The sequence below is a fragment of the Pyrus communis genome, chromosome 11 (assembly GCF_041283825.1).
Source record: "Pyrus communis isolate YQ-2024b chromosome 11, ASM4128382v1, whole genome shotgun sequence".
Classification (NCBI taxonomy): Eukaryota; Viridiplantae; Streptophyta; class Magnoliopsida; order Rosales; family Rosaceae; genus Pyrus; species Pyrus communis.
In genome coordinates, this window is record NC_142575.1 from 7,119,851 (window position 1) to 7,143,376 (window position 23,526).

Genomic DNA, 23,526 nt, shown 5'->3' on the forward strand with positions numbered 1-23,526 from the left:
AACAGACGGAACTTACCATAACACAGTTCACTTGGCACTGTCGCACTATCACTGTCACCGAGAATTAATATATATTAACTGCTAAAATGCCAAAATAACCCAATACACCAGAAGCAATTAACCCATCACGCCACGTCTCTCCAGTCTCCACTCATCAACTCCCCCTTTTTGACTGAACTGGATCCGAGCGTAGGAGGTTCAACCTTATGAGCAAATTTATAGTTGATATTTGATTTAAGTGCTGCAATTATTATAATTTTTAGAAGAATTTTTTATTTATAATTGTTGAATTAAATTTTAACGGTTCGGATTTTGTGCTTAAGAGGGAATTCGATTCCCTTTTTTACCAATAAACCAAAAATGTGCACGAAACGTCTCATTCAAAAGATTTTTCATTGTGATTAGAACACAAAATTATACCTCACATGTTATTATAAAAATAGTAAAATGTATATATTAAAAAGTTAGTAACTTAAACAAATACAACTTTACGCTACAAACACCCGTGTTCCGAACAAAACAAACACGTCAAAGACGGCAAAGTCGACAAACACGAAACGTCCCCTTCATCAAAGGAGGCTCCACACCCTCCCCATTCATCGAGTCATAAACTTTCAAGTTTCCACAAACGTCTGCTGCTAGCCGAGAAATCTCCAATTCCTTTCAGACATGGAGCCACCACTCAAGCTCTCCCTCCTCCCCCTCCTCCTCTTCTCCTCCTGTCATGTCATCCTCCTCACCACCGCTTACTCCATCGGCGTCAACTACGGCACCATAGCGGACAGCCTCCCGCCGCCCTCCAAAGTCGCCACGTTTCTCAAGACCAAGACCACCATCGACCGCGTCAAGATCTTTGACGCCAACCCCGACATCCTCCGCTCCTTCGTCGGCACCAACATCGCTGTAACCGTCACTGTCGGAAACGGCGACGTTCCCGCCCTTGCCAAGCTCTCCGCGGCGCAGTCATGGGTGGCCGACAACATCCTGCCGTTCCACCCGCGCACGACCATCAACCGAATCGCCGTGGGCAACGAAATCCTCGCCACGTCGGACAAGGACCTCATCGCGCACCTGCTGCCGGCTATGAAGTCACTCCACTCGGCGCTCGAGCTCGCGAACATCTCCTCCATTCAGGTGGGGACACCTAACTCTCTGGGAATTCTCGCCCCCAACACGGGCCCACCGAGTGAAGGCCGATTCCGAACGGGTTACGACCGAGTGGTTTTCGCTCCGATGCTCGATTTCCACCGCCAGACCAAGTCCCCGTTTCTAATCAACCCGTACCCGTTTTTCGGATCCGTTCCCGAGACTCTAAACTACGCGCTGTTCAAGCCAAACGGCGGCGTTTTCGACAACGCCACGGGGATGAACTACACGAACATGTTCGACGCCCAGATGGACGCGGTTTATACGGCGATGAAGAAGGTCGGTTACGAGGACGTGGACATCGTGGTGGCCGAAACGGGTTGGCCCTCCGTAGGTGACCCGACCCAGTCCGATGCGACCGTCGACAATGCGGCATCGTATAACGGAAACCTCATCAAGCACGTGAGCTCAGGCAAAGGCACGCCGCTGATGCCGAACCGGACGTTCGAGACCTACATCTTCGCGTTGTTCAACGAGAATCTGAAGCCGTCAAAGTCGGAGCAGAATTACGGGTTGTTCAAACCCGACTTCAACCCGGTTTACGATGTGGGCATTTTGCGCAACCAACAGGTAACTTCGTAATTTCAGTGACTTTGGGTGGTAAATAATTTAGAGTTGTCTCTTCCTTCATGTGCTATTTGTTATTCTTTGACACGTGTCCGAGCTCACAGCTCATTTCCCGCGTTTATGCCCCTGAGCTCTGACACCTCCTACGACAGAAGCCCGCCCGTCGTTGTTGTTTTCGTATAATAACTGTTTGTTAAATTAATTATGTTATTTAGGCAGCGGCTCCCAAGTCGAGCGTGGCGGCTGGTCCCAAGTCGGGCGTGGCCGCCGGACCAAAGTCTGGAGTGGCGGAGGGGCCCGCGTCCGGTGGAGCACAAGCACCGTCGCCGTCGGCGGGGAAGACGTGGTGCGTGCCGAGATCGGACGCTTCGGATGCGGCGCTGCAGAAGAACATAGATTTCGTGTGCAGCAGTGGAGTGGATTGCAAGCCCATACAGGAAGGTGGGCCCTGTTTTCAGCCCAATACGGTGAAGTCACACGCTGCTTACATCATGAACGCATATTACCAGGCGAATGGTCCGCAGGATTCCAACTGTGACTTCAAGCACACCGGAGTGGTCACCACCACCGATCCCAGTAAGCTTTTCATTTAATTTTATCCCCAATAATTTTTAATTTTTTTTAATTATGCAAATATTGTGGGTGTTTTTGTAAGAAAAAGAAAATTGAGGGGCAAATTGGTTGGCAGGTTACGATGCGTGCACGTACCCGTACAAGGCGGAGAAGTCGGAAAAGACGGTGGCGGGGGGTTCAATTAAAATGAAATGTGACATAATGGCAGGGGTATTTATGATATTAGCCTCTTGTATAATGCTAATTTAAAAGAAAAAATTAATGATGTTTGATTGTTAATTTAGGAAAGCTAGCTAATTAAGCTATTAATTATTATTGGATAGCCATTTTTTGGGTTCCAAATTCCAACGGCTAGTTTTTTAAGCTGCTCAGATGAAGTTAATATATTGAAAAGATTATGGATTATGATGCTTGGGTATTTCAGTAATTTTCTGAATTTTGTTGTTGTTTGAGTAATGTCACATGTACAAATATATTATATTAAATTATTATAGAATCTAGGGTAAAGTACAAAAAATTACCTCAACTATTGGTGTCACAACATTTTCATACCTCATCTTTTAAAATTGATAATGTCATACCTCATCTTACGAATTTGTGTCAATGTCAGTCATTCGTCAGTTTTTCTGTTAAATGTTGACATGGTCAGAGACGAGACCCATTTTTTTTAAAAAAATTAATTAAATATTTTTAAAAAATTTATTAAATATTAAAAATTAAAAAAAACAAAAACAAAAAAAAAACCCGTCAACCTGTGTCCCCCCTCCCTAAAAGCCCGGATCCCCTTATCTGAGTTCTCTCCCACCCAACTCTTTCTCTCCTCTCTCTCTCGCCTTTCTCTTCTCTCTCCCTGCAACCTGCATCCCTAAAATCCCAAAACCCAGAAATCCTTCCCACTTGTCCCCCTCCCCCAACCTTCCTCTCCGATCCCACCGACGACAACCCTACCTCTGTCGTTGACTCTAGCGATGACAGCCACGCTCCCTAATCGCCCCCAAACCTTAACTCTAGCCACAACCTCGACCCCAGAGTTAGCCTCTCCAACGATTTGCGAGAGAAAAAAAAAACAATAACAACAACAACAATCCCAATAGAAAAACTCTCCGTTTTTCCCAGAAAATTCCGAGATTTTCCGAGAAAATTAGAAGAGGCGTGAGAAACACAGATAGAGAGAGTTGTGATCTGAGAGTGGCTTTCTTTGGTCTAAGTTTCCGATAAATGGTGTATATAGGCGGATTGGATGCATAGGAGAGAGTGGAGGTGAAGTCCATGGCGATGGGTTCTGAGAGGGCGAAGCCTCTGCACAATTTCAACTTACCGTGGTATTTGAAGTGGGGGAACCAGAAGCACATGTGGGCTGTGGTGCCAGAAGGAGAGCTTCGACGCCATCAGGAGTGGCGGGGAAGGGTCTGGGGTTAATCGGTGATCGTCGGCTCAGAGGATTGAGAGCTCGTCGGCGGTTATGACTCGAGTGTGAATGGTTTCTGGGTTTTGGGATGCAGTTTGCAGGGAGAGAGAAAATAGAGAGAGGGTTGGGTAGGGGAGAACGCAAAGAAGGGGATTTGGGTTTTTGGGGAGGGGGACAGGGGTTAATGGGTTTTTTTTGGTTTATTGTTTATTGTTTTTTTTCTTTAATTTTTTAATATTTAATTATTTTTTAATAAAAATGGGTCCCGTTTTTTACCACATCAACATTTAACAGAAAAAGTAACAGAATAACTAACGGAGGTCTGACATTAGCACAAATTCATAAGATGAGGTATGACATTATCAATTTTAAAAGATGAGGTATGAAAGTGTCGTGACACCAATAATTGAGGTAGTTTTTTATATTTTAACCTAGAATCTAATTCTTGAGCTTTCTAAAAGAGTGCGTCTTGGATCTGAGAATGGGGAAAGATGAGAGTTTGGAAGAAATCTAGGTTCTATAGCAATTTCTTTACTGCAAAGCAAGGATAAATTTGTGATTGTCATGGGAATACTGGTGATACACCACGTGTTCTTATGTAAGTGGTGAGAAATTTTATTTTTTAAGTTATTAACTTTTTAACACACATATTCCAATATTTGCATAATGACATATGGTGTACTACCTCGTGTGCCGGTTACATTGAAAAATCCCTACAAAGCAAGATATGTGGGGGGAGGGGAGGGGAGATTTAAATTAGGACACCTAATTGTACGTAGGCTTTTTAATATAAAATTTCACACATGAGGTACTTTGCCTTTGATACCATTCAAAATGTTGGGCCTACCGAGTGGCGAAGGCACATAGGCGCAAGAGGTGCGGCTGCACCTTTGGTTGTCATAAACCGATCCTAACAGCAAGAATCCGTCCTTTTGGTTTCTCTGAACCTAGACGGAAACTTGCAATTCCGTTTGATGTTGCTTTCAAAACATCCAGGCAAACGATGTTGTTTTGAACCTAGGAAAAAAAAGGGCGTCGTTTTTAATAAGTAGATGATATTTTATACCAATTTTGTTAGCAAACCAAGCTTGGATTTCACATTGCAGAACTTTGATTCCAAACCCTGCTAATGAACGGAGCCAGCCGGATCAAAGTACATCAAACACACCCACTTTAATCAATTCATAAGACAAAAACATATGAATTGCAAGAATAGAACTGGACAAAGACCAGCAATTCAGATTCTAACCAGACCACGTTGATGACAACTCAAAAATTAGATAATTAAACGTTCAAACTTCTCAAAATTCAAAGTTGAAGATTTCAAAAAACCCAGTGGAACACATTCAATGGAGAAAACTACACTTCAAAAAATTGAAAATTCTCAACAAAAAAAATATTGGAAACTAAGACCCAATTCAAAATTCTATATAAAAGTCAAATTATGTTAGTCAAAATTCTATATAAAAGTCAAATTCATAACATAATTCAAACCCCCCCCCCCCCAAAAAAAAAAAAACCCCAAAACAATAAAAACATTGTCAACAAAAACAACAAGAATATCACAATATTAGCAACAAAAATAATAAATTAACAGTAAAAGTAGTGATTCAGAAATTACTCAGAAAAGCAGAAGATTCATTGGAAATAAAGATGCTAAAAATAGAAAGAAATTATTGTTGCTCATTGTGGAGCTAAACCCACCCCATCTCCTTAGTGTAAATAAATTAGTTTAAAAAAAAATAGAAAGAAATTTTATGAACGACATTAATATTGTTTATTATCTAAATGGATTTGATTGTCTATATTTTTTGTATCTTTTACCCCTTTTAAACTTCTCCTATATCTTTTGACAATTTCTGACTTTGCTACCGCTATGAAGTTAAGTATGAGATAAGATCAGTGAACAGCTGACTTAGTAATGGCCTGATCATGATGATTACAAATATGATGGAGATGACTATTAGTATTACATTTCATATTGTAATAACCCTAACTGTCTGGTATTCGTTATTAACTTCTTGTCGGTTTCAATGAAGGCGGTGGTGAAAGAGGAAGAGTCAAAAGCCGTGATGCCATGGCGGAGGTACGTATGTATTTAGATAGTATACAAGTGGTTGTAGGAGGAGGAAGAGTCAAAGTCACCTGAAATATTTACTTCAGGAAAACCTAGATCCCAAAAAGGACTTGGGAAAAGTAAAAAGGTTTGTAACTTAGTTTTGAAGTTATATACAGTCATCACATTTGAAGATCTCAATTCAGCGAGTTTTTATATATTGAGATACATTGAATATTTTTATTTTGCCCATCATTTAGGGACTATACTGTTGAAGCCTTTTTTGTCCCTATATTTAGGGATTATACTGTTGTCGAGACTATTTAGGGGTTCCCATTAGAGATGCTTTAAGGTAGGAGTGAAATATACTAAATCACCAACAAAAAAAAAAAAAAAAAAAGACTAAATCCCTGAAATTTTAAATTTTTTTTACCTTACACTAGCATCATGTGATAGTGTGACAATCACACTGAAAAACCTCTTATGTTGTTTTAATACAATACATATTAGACAATTGTATTTAGTTTAAATATTTAAGTTGTTATAGGGACTAAACCATAAGGGTAAGTTTGTTGCACCGGACTATCTCGGTCTGGACTAGCTTCAGGGACTAAGCTGGACTAGCTTAGATTAGACTAAGCTAAACTAACTTAGTGAAGCGTTTGATGCAGTGTTGGACTAAAAAGCTGGACAATAATAAATATATTTTTAATTCATATATTTATTAATATTTTATATTATTTAATACACATTTAGTAATATTTTATTACTACCATTATCATTTTTTTTCATTCTAGAAACCACCCATCCTCATTCCTGATTCTTTTCTGCTAATCTCCCCATTTCTTTTCAAGTTTGCTCCGTCCTTCTCCCTTTGTTTCTTCCTCTTTCTTCTTCGCCCGTCTCTCTCTCTCTCTCTTCATCTCCATCTTTTTCTTCCTATTTCTCTCTGCTCATCTCCCTCTTTTCTTCCTAATTTTGTTGGGACCCAATTGGCAAATCAGAACCTATTCAGAGTCTGGGTCATCTGGGTATTCATAGGTCTGCTTCTCCAGCGTCAATAGCAAAGGTCTGCGATCAGGGAGTATGGACTAGGTGCAGTGTGAGCATAGCTGCTGAGTGTTTTAGACGCACATCGATTTTGTATTTTGTATTTTTTTTCGCTATTTGGTTCTGAATTTTGGATTTGGATATAGTTTTGAAAATGGAAATATTGCAGAAATTTTTGCCTTTTGTTTCTAATTTTGTGGGATTTGGGTTTGAAAATGGTAGATGATAGGGACGACGATGAAGGAGCAGGGCAAGGACGACGATGAGGGAAGATGCAGAGATGAGGACGAGTAGGACGAGCAACCTTGGGGGGTTCTTGGATGAGTGACTCTCTTGCGGTTTTCTCTCTATCAGAAGGGCTTACGAGTCCTCCCGAAATTGGGGATCCTCGTTAAGAACTCATAAGGAGGTGTATAGTCCGAGCGAGTTCGACCTAAGGTCATTAAACCTAATCCTAGTGTAGACCAAACAAGGGACTATAGTCCAGTCCAGTCCAATCCTCCCTAATCCGGTCAAACAAACGGGCCCTAAGTATGCATTGTCTCCCTATTTTCTTCTTGGTCATGAAATAGGATCCTCTCCTGAGCAAATGCTCGAGATCCTCATGACCAACCAACACGGGCCGTTGAATTTTGATCCAACGGCTACAAACAGGGGGCCCCTCTAAAAATTATAATAATTGTAGCCGTTGGATCAAAATCCAACTGCCCGTGTTGGTTGGTCATGAGGATCCCGAGCATTTGTTCAGGAGAGGATCCTATTCCCTTGGTCATATAAACGAAATGCATTAAGAAAAAACTCTGACTTAAACAGTAAGCATATCAAGCTAATAAGTTTACATATCAAGTATGTACACACACACACACAAATAATCACATATTTCCACGTAAAAATTCTATTTTTCCTTGACAAAATAAGATGTAATTTTTCCACTATAATAAAAGGAAATTGTGGACAAAAAAGTAACATAATTAAACAAAATTCTCGAGCAATTAACTTTGGAACTACAAAATATCATCAACAAAGAACAGAATTACAACAAAGGGGACATTTGCTGGCCGTAGCTAGCCACTTCTCTATGCATTCTTGGTGAAACGTATGCTTACACTTCAGAACCCGGCACTTGTCTCCTTCGTCAAACTCCTCCATGCAAATTACACAGTCGTCGCCGCAAATTCCTATTTTTTTGTCCAATCGGAAAAAGAAAGGTATACTGAAACACATTCGCTGCAACGGCCTAATTCGGACTCTTCTTCTTCCTCCTGGGTTAAGTGCTTGAGTTAATACTCCAGACTCGATATCGTGCGTTTGATTAGCTCTTTGGTCGGCATTCGTCTTGACTATAAAAAATAAGAGTATGGCGACTAATGGAATGAGTATGGCGAGTAGGAGCAGTGGTTGGAATTCTGTTGCTGGTGGCGGTAAAGGAGATGGAGAAGGAGGAAGAGTCGGAGCTGCCGATACCATGACGGGGTTAAGTGAGTGAAAGAATATGGTTGGTTTGTGTACCTTTCAAGTTAGAAGTCGTTGCTGTTTTGCGTACAAGTATAAGGATCGCAACAAAGTATATAGTACGTACTTTGGGAAATCATAAATCCTAAAGGAAAAAGGAAAAGAATTGAAAGGAAAAAGGGAAAGTTTATAATGTAGGATGTTGAAGCCACTAACTTCACCGTTGGAGGTTTGAATGTGGAGTAAGTCAACATATTAACAATATCCGAATTACGTAAGGACAACGTATATGTGATGGGAAATTATTTATGTATGTTCTTTTTCCTCTTTTGCACCCCTTTATAAATTAATGATAACATATTAATTTGCGTACTAACTAGTATGGTAAGGAACCAATTGTTCATGTAAAACTACATCAGTAATTATGGTTTCATTGCAATTCGTTTGTGGTTTTCTGCACAGAGTTTCTATTGTACCTGTTACTATCTGTATCTTTTATAGCGGGTTTATTAATCTATAATCAAATTGAGAGGAATTGAATTAAGGAGGAATTAGATTGAAGAGGAATTGAAATTAGGTGGAATCAGAATCAGATTCCTGTTGAAGTTGTTTACTAAAACTGTCCGGAATCAGAATACAATTCCATAAAGCTGTTTACTAATTCAGCAGAATTGGAATATAAACCAGTATGATTACTAAAATGTCCTTGTCTCAAATAAAATATTTTATGTATTTTTTTTTAATAAAATTTGATATAGTATATAATAGTAAGAAAAAATTAAATTGCTTTTTCATTTCATAGACATACTAAAATGATTTTGTTTTTTTTTTTTATAAATTTAAGTATTGACTTTAATATCTAAATTTTCTCGCTCAAGTTGTAGTTTTTTCTCTTTGGCATAGGTATGGAGTTGTGCATAATGTGAATGAGCATAGAATTATGCTTAATGAGCTAGAAGGATATGAAAATAAATTGTTAGGAGCATTTTCAGAAAGCTAAGTCTAGGGTTAAAAGGATAATGTTGGAAATAATGAAAGTAAGTGAGGGCATAAGGGGAAAAAAATTATCATTCCGATTGCTTGGGCAATCCAGAATCCAAATACCTTGTATATGTTGGAAATCCAAATCCTCCAATTTCAGGAATTGGACTCCATTTTTTGTGTGGGCCCCACACATTTTTGATTCCTCCCAATTTTAGTAAACACATGCATAATCCGTAGTCGGAATCGAATTCCTTATTCTCATTCCGATTACGGGTAAGTAAGCGCTCTATTAAAGTTCTAATAAGGAATCGGCATTGTTTGTATGCAAATAGTGTTTTCTTACCAGTTGTGATGGTAATATTGAGTGCAAAGTCTCTCATATGGTGGGTTATAGAGTGATGAATTTCTAATTATTGGAATTGAAGTTCATTTGACTTTGGAATGTGTTCTTGTGCTTGTCACGCTAGATCTGCCAATATAGTGGCTATTAGATTGGCCAATTTGTTCTTTTTTCTTAAGATTATAATAAAACTGCTATCAGGAAAAGTAAAAAAAAAATCACAAAAGCAAACATATATATTTAACAAAACGTAAAATTGGCAAGAAATCAGCACTTTCTCCTTCCTTAAATTCCACCATGCAAATCATACACTGGTCTATGCAAATTCCTATTTCTTTCTCCACTCGATGCATGTACATTCCACCATAAGACAATCGTCGTGATGGTCTTCTTGTTCGACGTTAACTTTTCATTTTTGGTTCACCGAATTCGATGTCGGGAAGATTTGAATCACATGCAACGATCGATTCTACAAAACCTTGCCCCAATGAATAGTATGTATCATGGTGCCGTTGATAATGAAGGACTATGTCGTGATGGTAAACTTAAACATGTCGCCGTTGGTGGTGGTGAAAGTGGTGGCAAAGCGAAGACGGAGAAGCCGCCCATACCATGGCGAGGGAGAGGGAGAGAGAGAGATGGATGCTTTTATATCTTTCAACAATAACACAACTGTAATTTGACTTACCAAAACAAAAATGTAATATTAATGTAATTTACCAAAATTTAGAAAATCAATTAAGACTAATTAACATTATTGCACAAAACCCTTTAAGAAACTACGAAACTAATTAATACCATACTTTGTTGTGCGTCTCTTTGATTCTTTGGATATGACTAGCCACAATTCCGCGTACGCACACCACGAACAGAAGCACGACAAAGGGGACAGTGCCTGTTCCTTGGCAGCCATTTCTCGATGCATTTCTGGTGATACATGTGGTTACACGTTGTCAGCAGCATACGTCCCCATCCTTAAACTCGTCGAAGCAAATTGAACACTCCTGATCATGGTCATTACAGGTACAGCTTTCACTTCTTCGGCAACTCTTCCTTGTGTATGCGAAAACCGTCGAGGTTTGTTCCGGTGTTTGTGCTTCAAGATCTTGGGTTTGTTCATCAGTTGGGTTATTTTGCCTTTTGCTGCAGTACAGTAGAAAGACATAGATGATGGTTAAGGGCAAGATTACTTGCAAAATTATTGTACTAATTCTGATGCTATTGGTGATGGCAGAGGAGAAGGAGAGGAAGGAGGAGGAGCAAGAAAAGGAAGAAGAGGAGGAGGAGGAGGAGGAGGAGGAAACGGAGGAGGAGCCACGGCTAACATGGGTAGCTACTCATCTACCAGAGGATTTCTTTATGAAGCTTTCAAATGGGAGGCTAAAGTAAGAGGCAAGAAAATGATCAAAAAGGTAAAGCTTTAAAGTTGGGGGTTTCATTGTACATTGTGTGGACGTTTGAACAAACTAAGGAAGGTAGCAACAATGCATCACTATATCGATTATTTGGTTTACCCTTGCACAAATGCAATGAACAAACATTTACAGGCCAGGACGTTAGTTTAGATTTTGCTAAACATTTTGACGATTAAGTTAGTGGCTTAAATTCAAATATTACACTTGTTGCGAGAGATGATTTATATAGTAAAATGAAAAGCATACATTTGGAAGGTCTGTAAAAAAGTGCTAGTGTGCATTTTTTAGAACGATTGAAATTGAAAGAAAATGTTTTAGCATAAGGTAATGAGAAATTGACAGTTTCAATAACAAAAGTGTAAACTAAAAGAGTTTTTTTGGAACAAAAATAAAGAAAACGTTATCTTTTGGTAACTATTGTGCAACATATCAACAAAGCACTAGATATTTTAAATGACGAAGAATTAGATTAAGTCTTACAATGAATTAGTTGGAAACAACTATTTGATCGAATCTAAAACTTCTTGCTTACAAGTGAAAAAGAATATCAATTAACCATAACACTATGTGGTAAGATTTACTATAATTCTATACATGTGAGATTAAGAATGGGAATCAAACGCGGGACCTTTATTTCTAAATTTAATTCTCAACCCTATCTAAGTTACAAAAGCCTTGTGACAGCACCACTTGAAAATGGAGCTCCAAATCCAACCAAAACAACAGTCCCAATTCTGCATCATATTATACATTGCCACAAAACGCAACGTTTCATAACATACAAACAAAAGACGACTGGCAAATTGATGTCGGCCAATAAAATGGAAATAAAAAGGATATATATTTGATATATTCGGGCGGATTCAACCTTCCCGATCACGATATCCGTTTGCTCTTCGACAAGTTTCGTTTCGTTTCGCCTCGCCTCTCCGATTCAAAGGTAAAGATTCAATCTTTCCATCTCAATTTTCGCTCTCCTTTGATTTCTGTCAATTGCAACGTAGAACAAACCCTAGAATTTAAATCCCATCGCTCGGACAATTTTCGATTCTCTGTTTCGAAAAAGCTCGAAATTGCTGTGTCATTTTTTGTAATCGCAGGTCGATTCTATTGCATTAATTTCTGCTCGCTGATTGTAATTAGACATTTTATTAGGAGTTGTAAAAACGCCAGAATTTGAATTTCAAATTGTTGAGTTATCGAACCCCTTTTGGGTTTACTAGCACTAGGGTTTCGTATTGATCGCAAATTAGATTAGATTCTAGTAATTTTTGTTTTTTTTTTCCTTTTGTGGGTGTAGTAGTTTTTGAGAATTCTGATTGAGTTTGTCTCTTTAGGGTTTGATCTTCGAATTTCAAGATGCCTGCCACAGCGGGAAGGGTTCGCATGCCCGCGAACAATCGGGTACACAGTAGTGCTGCCCTTCAAACCCACGGTATATGGCAGAGTGCAATTGGGTATGACCCCTATGCACCCAACAAAGATGACACCAAGAGCTCTGCGCAGCCCGATGTGTCGAACGCTGATCCGGATGGTGAGAATGCATATGCGAGTTTCCAGGGCCTCCTTGCACTTGCCCGTATAACTGGGTCCAGCGCCGATGAGACTCGTGGGTCGTGCAGCAGGTGCGGCCGTGTTGGACATCTCAAGTTTCAGTGCAGGAACTTTCTGAGTGTTAAGGAAGATAAAGAGAGAGAGCCGGAAGGGATTCAGGGTGATGTTGCATCAGAGTTGGCTAGGTTGAAGAGGAAGATCGGTAGGAGCAGTGGGAAAAATGTGGATGAGAGTGAGGAGAGTGAGGATGAGGATGAAGACAGTGAGAGCGAGGATTCGGATTATGATTCAGAGATTGAGAAGATCATTGCTCAAAAAAATGGGATAAAGGTTAGTAAAAAGAAGTCGAAAAAGAAGAATGATGACATAGACGATGATGAGTCAGATTCAGATTCTGGGAAGAGGAAGAAGAGAGGAAGGTCGAAGAAGAGGAGGAGCAGCAAGAGGAAATATGATGATGATTCAGATGAGTCAGATGAAGGTAGGAAGAGAAAAAGGAAGGAGAAGCGGAGGAAGAGGGATGAGTCCTCAGATGAGGATGGCGAGCGTCGGCAGCGGCATAGGAAAAGTAGGAAGGAGAAGAGGAGGAGGAGAAGTCATCGGCATTCAGATGATTCTGACTCTGATTCGTCTGATGATTCTCGTAGACACCGTCGGAGGAGCAGGAAGGCAGCAACACCATCTGATTCTGATGATGATTCACGGGTAGGTAGGGGCAGGAAGCGATCTGAGAAGAAGAGCTCGAAACGCCATCACAGGGATGATGAGTAAATCTTCCTACGAATGGATTCGAACTGTGTACACCTGCAAGTCACTGAATATCTTATGTAGTTTGCAACCTTCGTATTGCTTCTGTTAATTTGCTTGGACAAGCTTCCGTTGCGTTTGGATCTTTTGCTTTGTGAGATGAAACTACTAGGCCGCTGATTCAGAAGTTTGAATCTCTGGTAATGTGTATTTAATCTTGTGTCTTTTTCTGTTAAGAATTTACATTTCATACCGTCAAGTGTGATGGTTTCGATGTGTTTGTTCCATGTTTCCGACAAACTTGTGGTTTGTACAGTATTCTAGCGTTGGGATTTGTTTTTAGCGCTCCAAAATTGTCATCTCAAACTCTTATAGCATCTCTCGAAAAATTAGTTTTGTTACGTTGCTTTGATATTTTGCATCATTTCATGTGGAGCTGTAAAATCCAAGCACGCAACGCTCTTCTGGCATTCATCACCTTAATTGAAGAGCGTCGAGATTAACATTTCTCCGGGAATTTCCGCTCCGATTTATACATTTTTATTTGAATTGAAAGGACAAAATTAAGTAAAGGTATGCCTCATTCATTAAAACAGAGCAATTTATTGATCACATTGAGGAATTCAAGGATTGCTATGCTGCTTGGATTAGTAACAGTAAAAACTCTAATCAGACAGCAACTTACGGATCCCTTGTATCTACATAATACAATTTTGCTGTTTTAGCTTGGATAAGAAAAGTGAAATCATGAAAAATGGGTACAACTACCATTTGTCCTTTTTATGTAAGAACCCCCGCGCGCGCGCGGGGGGCCGGGGGGGGGGGGGTGTGGTGGTGGTGGTATTCTCTAAGAAAGCAAGAAAACAACAGGGTAAGACGGGCATGACCGGGCGTGATCTTGCTGATTTGATGACTAATCTTGTGTTGCAGCTCCCTGGTTGAGCTCTGCAAACCTCATGCCAACACGCATGGAATGCTTTAGGAACTTCTCAGCACATCGCCTCACACAGGTTTCCTCTTGCTTCTGCAGCGATTTGTGCTTAAAGGTGTCAACACAATCATTGAAGCATCTCTCAACAAGTGAGTTGTACATTCTCAAACTGCAAGCAAACTCATATTGTTAGCAGGTTGTTTCCGTCCTTTACGGTGACAATGGCATCAGAAAAGCTCAATACAAGGACCTTCACAACATATCCTATACAGATACTAGGCCAAAATACTATCGCAAAATACGTAACAGATATTTTTCCTACAAATAAGTCCAACTTAGTAGCCAAGTACCACGAAACAATACCTTAATTATGATGTTCTGTACATGTTCTGAGTAGCATATGAAAACAGAAAAAACAAGCATAATGAAACAGAACAAGCTGTTCAAAGTCTCAAGGAATCACAAAATTTGAAGTAGAAATGCCTGGATGAAAAAACAGAGAAGCATAAGCTGTACAAGCTTACGACAGAAGGTGCAAGATAATTGCTTACGGTTGTAAGCAACAAGGTCCAGGCGATTAACCAGTATCTCATCTAATTACACTCAGGAATAAACACCATTTGCATTAACACAACTAATGTAGTTCCCAAAACGTCCAGAAGCACACATGTTGCACTGTTTTTAAGGAGAACATCTATATGGCTTCACAAAGAGTTTTCACAAAATTAAACCATGTGATGCACATCTTACAAATAGGAATTGTGAAGCAACAAATCTAAGTCAATCAAATTCCTTGATATTCCATGCTCTTCATAAAGATACTAAGGTCGTGTTTGGTGCCTAGGACTCGAATGGATTGGACAACTAACAAGATTCATCAGGTAATCAAATAGTGACTCGTCAAATTTTCTTTTTGTTAATTGGGTAAAAACTCATACACTCAGTAATAAACAACATTTGCATTAACGCATAACTAATGTAGTTCCCAAAACGTCCAGAAGCAACACACATATGTTGAACTGGTTTTAGGAGAACTTCCATATGGCTTCACAAAAAGAGTATTCACAAAATTAAACCAAGTGACCCGCATCATACAAAAAGGAATTGTCAAGTGACAAATCTTAGTCAATCAAATACCTTGATATTCCATGCTCTTCACAAAGATACCAAGGCCATGCTCGGTTCAAAGGACTCGAACGGATTGGACAACTCATAAGATTGAATTGTTAAACTATAAGTTAACTTCTTTACAATATTTTAATATTGAATTGTTAAAAATGCAGTACAAGAACACCACCAATAAACTAGACAAGCACTACAAAGCTACTACTAAAACACTACAAATGCACTACAAAAAGAATAAACAAAGGAATATCAAACGACACCTCTCATTTCAAAGTTCCTTCAAATGTATTGCATCTAGTTGTTTTCAAGTCTCTCTATCTAATTTTTGTAGTTCATTCTTAATAAATTTAGCCTAAGTTCCATGGAACTTTAAAGTCCTGCAGCGAAACACCTATCAACTTCAACAAAATGTATATGTTGGCATTCATTTCTTACTTCAACATACATTGAATTTTGTGAATTATCCAAACAATCCCAATCTTCAAGGGGTCCGGAAACATTATTTTTCCGTCTAAATACCCACTTCATCGAAGACAAAGTGATCAGTAGGAATCTAACTGCAAACGAAAACACGAGGTATTGCATTACATAACACAAATTGAAGCAGGACAAACTACCCAATATATAAGAAACGCAAAAACAAATTGGCTAACGAAATCTAAGACATCAAACATGTACTACCCAAAATTCTATCATATACCCACAATCTCTTGTCTCATAAATTAGAAAAAAAATTCAGACTTTTAGCCAAATTTCGAATTTCCTACCATAGTATCAAGCTGAAATTCACAAAAGTTAAGAGCTCACAAGACAGATGACGAAAATTTAAGAACTTTAAGTGCAAATTAAGGCAATGAACTAGATAGATAAATAGACAGAGAGAGTGAGAGAGAGAGAGAGAGAGAATGACCTGTCGCGGATCTGGAGCTGGTCGATCATGGTGGCCATTCTCATCTTATCTTCCTCTGGAAGCGAATCCAGATCTCCTATCATGCTCTTGTCCATACTGGGTTTTATCGAGTTTTTACGATTTCAGCTTAATTGCTCTCTATGGAAAACCAAGAAAGTTAGGTTAGGGTTTATGGAACAGGGCTCGCGCAGCAGATCTCTGCCTTTATGGCGAGGTAAACCCCTAGACTAGACGATCATCAGATCCGTGACAACGGCACCGTTTAGCTACTTTGTCTTCTTGATAGTAGCCGTTGGATTTTGAGTTCTCCACACCCCCTTTTTACTTCATATTCAATTCTTGACAGTGGAAATTTTGTGTAGGAAGTTAAAAAGAGTGTGCTATTAATTCAAAAATTGAATGCTTTACAATTTTGAGTAAAACGGTAGTTTTAATGGATTAACTAATTAGTTTGTTAAAAAAGAGAAAGTAACCAATAAAAATTAAATCTGCAAAAAAATATATAAACATAATTGTTTCCAAACTACTGAAGTAAAGCTTCATCTACAAATGCCTTACAATTTTTATTGTGTATCATGTGGATTTTGAATTTATTCTATGTAATTAACTATTTATGAAAAAAAAGGTGGGTATTGAACCAGAAAATGTGGCCGGTCCGGCTTTGGAAAAACAAAAAAAACCCATCTTTGATTAGACCCATTTGATTCCCTATTTTTTTCACTTAAAATATAGTCGGACCAGTTATATAGTTATTTTTTTGGGTAAATGATAAAAAACTACTTTAACTATTGGTATCACGACACTTTTATACCTCATCTTTTAAAATTGACAATGTCATATCTCATCTTACAAATTTGTGCCAACGTCAGACCTCCGTCAGTTTTTCTGTTAATTTCTTTGTTAAATGATGACGTGGGCAAAGGTAGGACCCACTCACTAATCCAACTGGATTAAAAAATAATTAAATATATTTTTAATAATTAAATATTTAAAAAATTATTTTTTATATAAAATTGTGGGATCCACCCTCTCTCTTTGGACACCTGCATCCCTAAAACCCTTCCCACCGGTCTCCCCTTCCCAACCTTCCCCCCTTTACCCTTTCTTCCCCTTGCTCCCCGTCTTCTCCAAACTCAAAACCAGAACCACCCAACCCAGATCCTACCCCACTTCTGTCTTCTCTGTCTTCCTCGAACGGTTTGGACCACACCCAGATCCGATAATCCGTCGATCCGGTGTACATCGTCCCGTCGTTTGACACCGCCAACGCATTCACGGCGTCCTCGTTCGACACAACAGAGATCCGAGTCCTGCCAAATCTTCAAGCTCTTGTCCCAAGAGACTGAGTAAATCAGGGCGTTGTTGACGGCGATGTCGATGACAGCGGCAGCGTGTTGGATCCAGAGGCATTTCTCGTGGCCCGATGCGACGTAGAAGAGGTTGTGGTTGATGGCGAGGCAGGTGATTGAGAGGGAGGGACGGCAGGGCGGGAGAGTGGCGAAGCAGAGGTGGGAGATGGAGAGGTCGAAGAGGTTTAGAAGGGAGAGTTTCTGGATGGAGATGACAGATGGCATCGTCTGGAGGGAGAGGTTGTGCAGAGAAGACGGGAGTAGGGGGAAGAAAGGATGAGGGGGACGAAGGTTGAAAGGGGACGGGTGGGAAGGGTTTTGGGGATGCAAATGTCCAAAGAGAAAGAAGAGAGATAGGTGAGAGAGAGAGGAGAGAGAGGGTGGATCCCATAATTTTATATAAAAAATAATTTAATTTTTAATTGTTTAATATTTAATTATTTTTTAATCCAGTTGGATTAGTGAGTGGATCCTGTCTCTGGCGACGTCAGCATTTAACAAATAAATTAACAGAAAAACTGATGGAGGTCTGACATTGACACAAATTAGTAAGATGAGGTATGATATTGTCAAGAAAGGGAAATGAGAATGAGAATGAGAATGAGATCAACTAGGTGAGTCGATTTTGGTCCTCTCTGCATTCTAAATCAAACATTGCAATGAGCAAGTGATGATCCAAGCAATTACAAAGTCCAAACCGTAACCTTCTCCCTAAGTTAAGCTCACACCCTCACACATTACATTAAGTAACAACTACAATTTTTATTCATTCATTTAATTCTTCTTTATGGGGAATGAAAAAGCAATTATAATTTCAAAAAGTGTGCCAATAACACAGGCTGATACACTAAATGTTACAATACGAATGGTTGAATACTTGAAATTTTTTTTTTTAACTGTTTGTATTATGACACTTAGTGTATCGAACCGTGTTCACGACACAATCGAAGAAAATATTATTAAAAAGAAATGAAAATTGTCACTTGCAATCAAAGCAAATACCAATTTTAGCATTGACACGTTCACGGTTCACATGCATACGACGCACCATTGCACTTGATCCACCGGCACCGCCTGATGCAATTGATGCTGCACTGCATGGCACCTTCCGATGGCATTCTCGTAAATGTCTCATCACTGATAAATATCGTATCACAAAACGCCCCCACCAATTTTGTCACCGTAGTGTAATTTTGTCACCATAGTGTTAGTCACACTACAAACACAGAGGAGGGAGAGAGAGAGAGAGAGAGAGAGAGAGAGTGAGGAGACAGAGAAAGAAGAAGAAGAAGAAGATGCCGAGAAGCAGTTTCTCAGGGGCGCTTACAGGGCCGCAAGTCGACGTGGTCATCGACTTGGGAAACCCCTTGCTCAACCACACCGTCGATGGCTTCTTGAAGATCGGAACCGTACGATTTTTCTACTTATTTTTTTCTTTTTAAAAAATTATCTTCAACATTTTTTTAAAATTTTTTTGTTGTTTTTCTCAGTTGAGTATTTTACTTCTGGGTTTTGATAGTTGCAATGGCAAGGTTTTGAATCAAACGGTGTCGTTTTTGTTGGTTTGGTTTCAGGTTGCTGCTACCAGAGCAGTTGCAGAGGATGCTTTCTCTGCGGCCAAGAAAGGTATTGTTGTTTATCATTGCAGTCCTACTGTTTGGTTCCCGAGAAACACTGAGAAAATGATGGTGGGAAAGTTTTAAATTTCATATGCCGATCATATTGTGCTGCGATTGATGATGATGGTTGTATTTATTGTGGTTTCTGAATGAGATTTTTGGTTTTTCTTTAAATTTTTTTTTTATATTTACTAATAATTTGAGGTGGTTTTTGCAGGGGGCATTTCGACTAAAGACTTTGAGCACACTGTGAGTAACCAGACCAATCCCTTGTTTAATTAATTCGGTTTTTCGATTTTGCGATTCTTGTATGATCCAAGATTAGTAGCTACTCTTAACCTCGACATTGAGCTTGAAAGTACCGATTTTGATATCCCACTTCGATTGTTAGTGTTGTGCTCAATGATCTTGCTGGTTTACTTCATTCTGTTTGATTTGTGCTTGGCCTTTGGTCCCCTTGTTACCGAAAAAACATACTAGTAGCTCTGCGTTCGGTTTATTCAGCATCTTCAGTTGTTGCTCAACTGATTTTGTTTAGTGGGATCTATAGCTTTTTAGAGGTCTTATTTATACTGTGGTAATTTGTTGAATAGGTGATCGGTTGTTTATTCATAGGAGAAAATTGGGATGTAACACAATTTCCGAATCCTGCTAATTGACAGTGCTGCTTTTTGCAGTTGAAGAAGATGTGTAAAGAAGGTGCATATTGGGGTAAGTTGAGTCGTATTTCGTTGTGTGTTAGATGTATGTATGGATGAGATTATGCTCATCCTCCGGGAAAATTGCTTCAGCTTCCTCACTTTTGCGAATTGAGAACTGCATCAACAATTTCTTCTATTGCATTGACAGGAACTGTAGCTGGAGTGTACGTGGGAGCAGAGTATGGTATCGAGAGGGTCCGTGGACGCAGAGACTGGGTATATGTCTGTTCGAATTCTAGATAGCTAGTTGTTCAGTACTGTTGGCCGTAATTTTCATGCTCATTCGTCCTAGTTTGCACATGAAGCTTCTAGATTCAGGAAATTGTTTCAGATTGTCTACTTGCTAATTTAAAACTCTTAACCTCTATGTTCCCTATATCCTCCCGTTGCCATTTCAAGTTCGTTTTTATTTAATTTTCGGACTTCGATTGGAACTTCTGCATCTGCTCACCCTTTTTCTTTTGATATCCTGCAGAAGAATGCCACGCTCGGGGGTGCATTGACCGGGGCTCTAGTATCTGTAGCCAGCAAAGAGAACAAGGATAAAGTTCTGGTGGATGCAATTACAGGAGGTGCCATTGCGACCGCTGCGGAATTCATCAACTATCTCACCTGAACATGGACGTAATATTCTACCCGATCTCTCTGTAGATCCTGGAGAACTATGAGTAGGTTTCTCGTGTCATCTTCCTCATGAATTCGTAGAGCATTGTATAAAGAATGTTCAAGGATTCATCTAAACTACTGAAGGTTGATACAATGAATTATGAATCTTCTGATTTTATCGTTCTTGAGCAATATGTTCGATGCTTTTTTTTTTTTTTTTTGACAAACCATAACATTAATAGGTTAAATAGATAGTTGTTAGGAGGAAAATAATCGGTAGGGATCAAACATGCTCCATGGTGCAAGTGCATAACTGTTTTCCGCAATTGCGAGAAAGTGCGAATATGTGTAGATGCTTACTGATGCAAAGATTGCTATGAATTTGTTGCATTCGCCGAAGAAAAAACAACCGATGGCCCCTCCATCGTATTATCTTCTATTTACAAAGTTGGTATTCAAATACGCGAATCCACATCTATGAAATTTAGATTAGTTAGGTACAGACAGACTAAAACTTGTGTACAAAAACAATTATATTGTTATAAGAACTATATGGTATATGCCGCATCATTTACATATACAAATGTGAATAATAAGTCAAAGTGCTTAAAACCCAAATATTCTTTTAAAAGCAAAAGTAAAATGTGCTTAAAAAAGAAACTCTAATGTGCATAGAAAAATGTGCTTAAAAAAGAAACTCTAATGTGCATAGAAAAATGTATGACAGAGAACTTTGTCAACAAAAATAGGGATTTGGTTTATGGTGTCGCGTAAGTTGGAAATTTCAACTTTGTATTTTGGGGTATGGAGCTACCTCGCTTTACGGAGACCGTTCCTCTTTAATCTGCACTAGATCACTATATAATAAGTCTTGCATGGTTATTATTATTTGCATCAGCGCCTGAGATCTCTCTTATTATACACAAGCACACACATAGAAACACACAGATCAAGCACACCACTTACATATACACAGATTCAAATGGAGCGTTCAATGCATCTTGTTTCAGCCGCTTTCGTTTTTGTCTTGCTTTTGGCCGCTACCGGTAATTATACCTCTTTTATTTAATAATTAATTTTTTTATGATATTTCAAATAAAGCATCTTATTCAACAACAAAAATTTGATCTTTAGAGATGGGGCCAATGGGTGTTGAGGCAAGGACTGAGTCAAGCAAGGCAGTTGAGGGGAAGATCTGTGAGGTTCCGAGCACCCTGTTCAAAGGGTTGTGCTTTTCGTCTAACAACTGTAAACACACCTGTAGAAAGGAGCAATTCACCAGAGGCCATTGTAGTGTCTTGACCCGTGCTTGCGTGTGCACCAAAAAGTGCTAATTAATTAGTTAAAAAGAAATGTAATCTGTGTAGAAACCGTGCTTGTGTAATGTGATGGATTGATATGGCCCTGTATCCACATGGTTGCTTTTGCTAATAAATTGAATGACCCTGCATGGATCATTATTCATATGTATAGTGTAGTGTTTTTATCGCTCTTGACGTACTTTTAGTCGCCTATTATCCTATATGTTTTTCTTTAGGATTATTATTAACATTCTAGATAGTCACCACATACTCTTCTTTTGTTTATTGACTTTCAATTAAGAAAAAGTGCACGATAATTATCGTGAAATGCTAATAACAATAATTTTTTTTCCCTTTTGACAAGGCATTTTGTTGAAAAATTTCACTTAGTGTACTTGGATTCAACACATTACTTTAATTTGTGTTATAAAGATTATTTAAGTCACAATGTCGATTTCACATGTACTTTTTTATCCACACCTTCTGTTGTATTAAATTCTTTAGCCTTTTAAACCAGTAGTAATAAACGTAACATAAGGTGAGGTTGATGCACAAAAAAAAAAAAATTAGGAAAAGGTTCGAAATTGCTTAACCAACTTTTAAGCAAAGACTTAATTGTTTATTTTTATTTTTATTTATTTTAGAAGAAGTAGTCCTTAAAGATTAATATTTTCTTGATAACATTGTAAAAGACTCTTCCACATTTTGTTTCTTAAAACACTTTCATATTTTTCTCTCACTTTTCTGCATAGCATGTGTGGTATTACCAAGGACGGAGCCACATTGGACCCAAGGGGCAGATGCCCTAACTCATTTTTTGTGAAAAAATTGTACATATTGCATATAATAATTTCACATGATAAAAGCATTTTTGGCTATAAAATTTCTAAATGATCAATTGAGAAATCGTAAGAAAATTAATGGATGAATGATAATATGGTTATTTTTATAGGAAGAGATATTTGATGGTATTGGTAATGAAATTGTTATGTAACGCTTTCAAAACTTGAAAATGCGTCGTGAGATATTGTAATATGTTGTATGATATTAAAATTAGAATGCCCTACATCTTTTCTATAGTTGTTAGATTAAACATTCATCCATTTTAAAGATGTGATTAAGGTTTTTACCAAAAACAAAAAAGATTTGATTAAGGTGCTTCAATGAATTGCCACCTCAATAATTTTCTATTTATTTAATTTCCATGTCATTAATTTAAATGCATTTATATAGAGGCATAAGGTAGTTTAGCAACTAATTGCCTATAATATAGGAATTTAATTTCGTCAATCCCCTTCTATGCATTAAATGACATTTTTTAATAAAATAAAATAAAAAAATTAATTAACTAATTCCTCATTTAAAAAAAAAAAACTCTTTCTATTATAATTGTCTCAATAAAAAGTCTTCAATACATATTTTTTTTTTCCTATATAGATATATAAAAAATATACTTAAAACTTATGGTAAATTTGAGAACAAAAGTATCGACTTTTAGTACATTTAGATTTCAAATGTACCGAGAAACCAAATGTACCAAAAATTCAAATGTACCATAAAACCAAATGTACCCATTGTTATGTAACTTTTGATATGTTTAGATTTCAAATATACAGAGAAACCAAATGTACCAAAATTTCAAATGTATTATAAAACCAAATGTGCCCATTGTCAGGTAACCCTTTTGGTACG

The 23,526-nt window shown here is 38.4% G+C and overlaps 4 protein-coding genes across 5 annotated transcripts; 3 read left to right on the top strand and 1 right to left on the bottom strand.

Moving 5' to 3' along the window:
- The first annotated feature begins 507 nt into the window (after positions 1 to 507).
- LOC137743344 (Glycosyl hydrolase superfamily protein) lies at positions 508 to 2,691 on the top strand. The gene is made up of 3 exons (XM_068483222.2): positions 508 to 1,716; positions 1,929 to 2,289; positions 2,402 to 2,691. The coding sequence occupies exons 1-3, from the start codon at positions 670 to 672 to the stop codon at positions 2,533 to 2,535; spliced, it is 1,542 nt and encodes a 513-aa protein (XP_068339323.2). The 5' UTR covers positions 508 to 669; the 3' UTR covers positions 2,536 to 2,691.
- A 9,082-nt stretch (positions 2,692 to 11,773) lies between these two features.
- LOC137742044 (CAX-interacting protein 4) lies at positions 11,774 to 13,693 on the top strand. 2 transcript variants are annotated; one of them, XM_068481782.2, is made up of 2 exons: positions 11,774 to 11,931; positions 12,329 to 13,693. In XM_068481782.2, exon 2 carries the CDS (start codon positions 12,351 to 12,353, stop codon positions 13,314 to 13,316), a length of 966 nt encoding a protein of 321 aa, XP_068337883.2. In that variant the 5' UTR covers positions 11,774 to 11,931; positions 12,329 to 12,350; the 3' UTR covers positions 13,317 to 13,693. The 2 variants fall into 2 exon arrangements, with proteins under 2 accessions (XP_068337883.2, XP_088536074.1); XM_088679948.1 differs by having other exon boundaries at positions 11,862 to 11,931; positions 12,316 to 13,693.
- Positions 13,694 to 13,855: 162 nt separating this feature from the next.
- Positions 13,856 to 16,504, bottom strand: LOC137742045 (mitochondrial import inner membrane translocase subunit Tim9). The gene is made up of 2 exons (XM_068481783.2): positions 16,259 to 16,504; positions 13,856 to 14,392 (listed from the first exon to the last, which is right to left on the bottom strand). Exons 1-2 carry the CDS (start codon positions 16,351 to 16,353, stop codon positions 14,206 to 14,208), a joined length of 282 nt encoding a protein of 93 aa, XP_068337884.1. The 5' UTR covers positions 16,354 to 16,504; the 3' UTR covers positions 13,856 to 14,205.
- Positions 16,505 to 18,794: 2,290 nt separating this feature from the next.
- On the top strand, positions 18,795 to 20,711 carry LOC137742774 (outer envelope pore protein 16, chloroplastic). Its single transcript, XM_068482722.2, has 6 exons — positions 18,795 to 19,016; positions 19,182 to 19,233; positions 19,444 to 19,475; positions 19,904 to 19,937; positions 20,076 to 20,143; positions 20,403 to 20,711. Exons 1-6 carry the CDS (start codon positions 18,903 to 18,905, stop codon positions 20,541 to 20,543), a joined length of 441 nt encoding a protein of 146 aa, XP_068338823.2. The 5' UTR covers positions 18,795 to 18,902; the 3' UTR covers positions 20,544 to 20,711.
- The last annotated feature ends 2,815 nt before the right edge of the window (positions 20,712 to 23,526 follow it).

Excerpts from the sequence above, each read along its gene's own strand:
- LOC137743344 (XM_068483222.2), top strand. The coding sequence starts at position 670 with ATGGAGCCACCACTCAAGCTCTCCCTCCTCCCCCTCCTCCTCTTCTCC. Across the intron at positions 1,717-1,928 it reads GCATTTTGCGCAACCAACAG|GCAGCGGCTCCCAAGTCGAG; the intron begins GTAACTTCGTAA and ends TATGTTATTTAG. Across the intron at positions 2,290-2,401 it reads GGTCACCACCACCGATCCCA|GTTACGATGCGTGCACGTAC; the intron begins GTAAGCTTTTCA and ends ATTGGTTGGCAG.
- LOC137742044 (XM_068481782.2), top strand. The coding sequence starts at position 12,351 with ATGCCTGCCACAGCGGGAAGGGTTCGCATGCCCGCGAACAATCGGGTA.
- LOC137742045 (XM_068481783.2), bottom strand. The coding sequence starts at position 16,353 with ATGGACAAGAGCATGATAGGAGATCTGGATTCGCTTCCAGAGGAAGAT. Across the intron at positions 14,393-16,258 it reads CAGCTCCAGATCCGCGACAG|TTTGAGAATGTACAACTCAC; the intron begins GTCATTCTCTCT and ends GTTTGCTTGCAG.
- LOC137742774 (XM_068482722.2), top strand. The coding sequence starts at position 18,903 with ATGCCGAGAAGCAGTTTCTCAGGGGCGCTTACAGGGCCGCAAGTCGAC. Across the intron at positions 19,017-19,181 it reads GCTTCTTGAAGATCGGAACC|GTTGCTGCTACCAGAGCAGT; the intron begins GTACGATTTTTC and ends GTTTGGTTTCAG. Across the intron at positions 19,234-19,443 it reads TTTCTCTGCGGCCAAGAAAG|GGGGCATTTCGACTAAAGAC; the intron begins GTATTGTTGTTT and ends TGGTTTTTGCAG.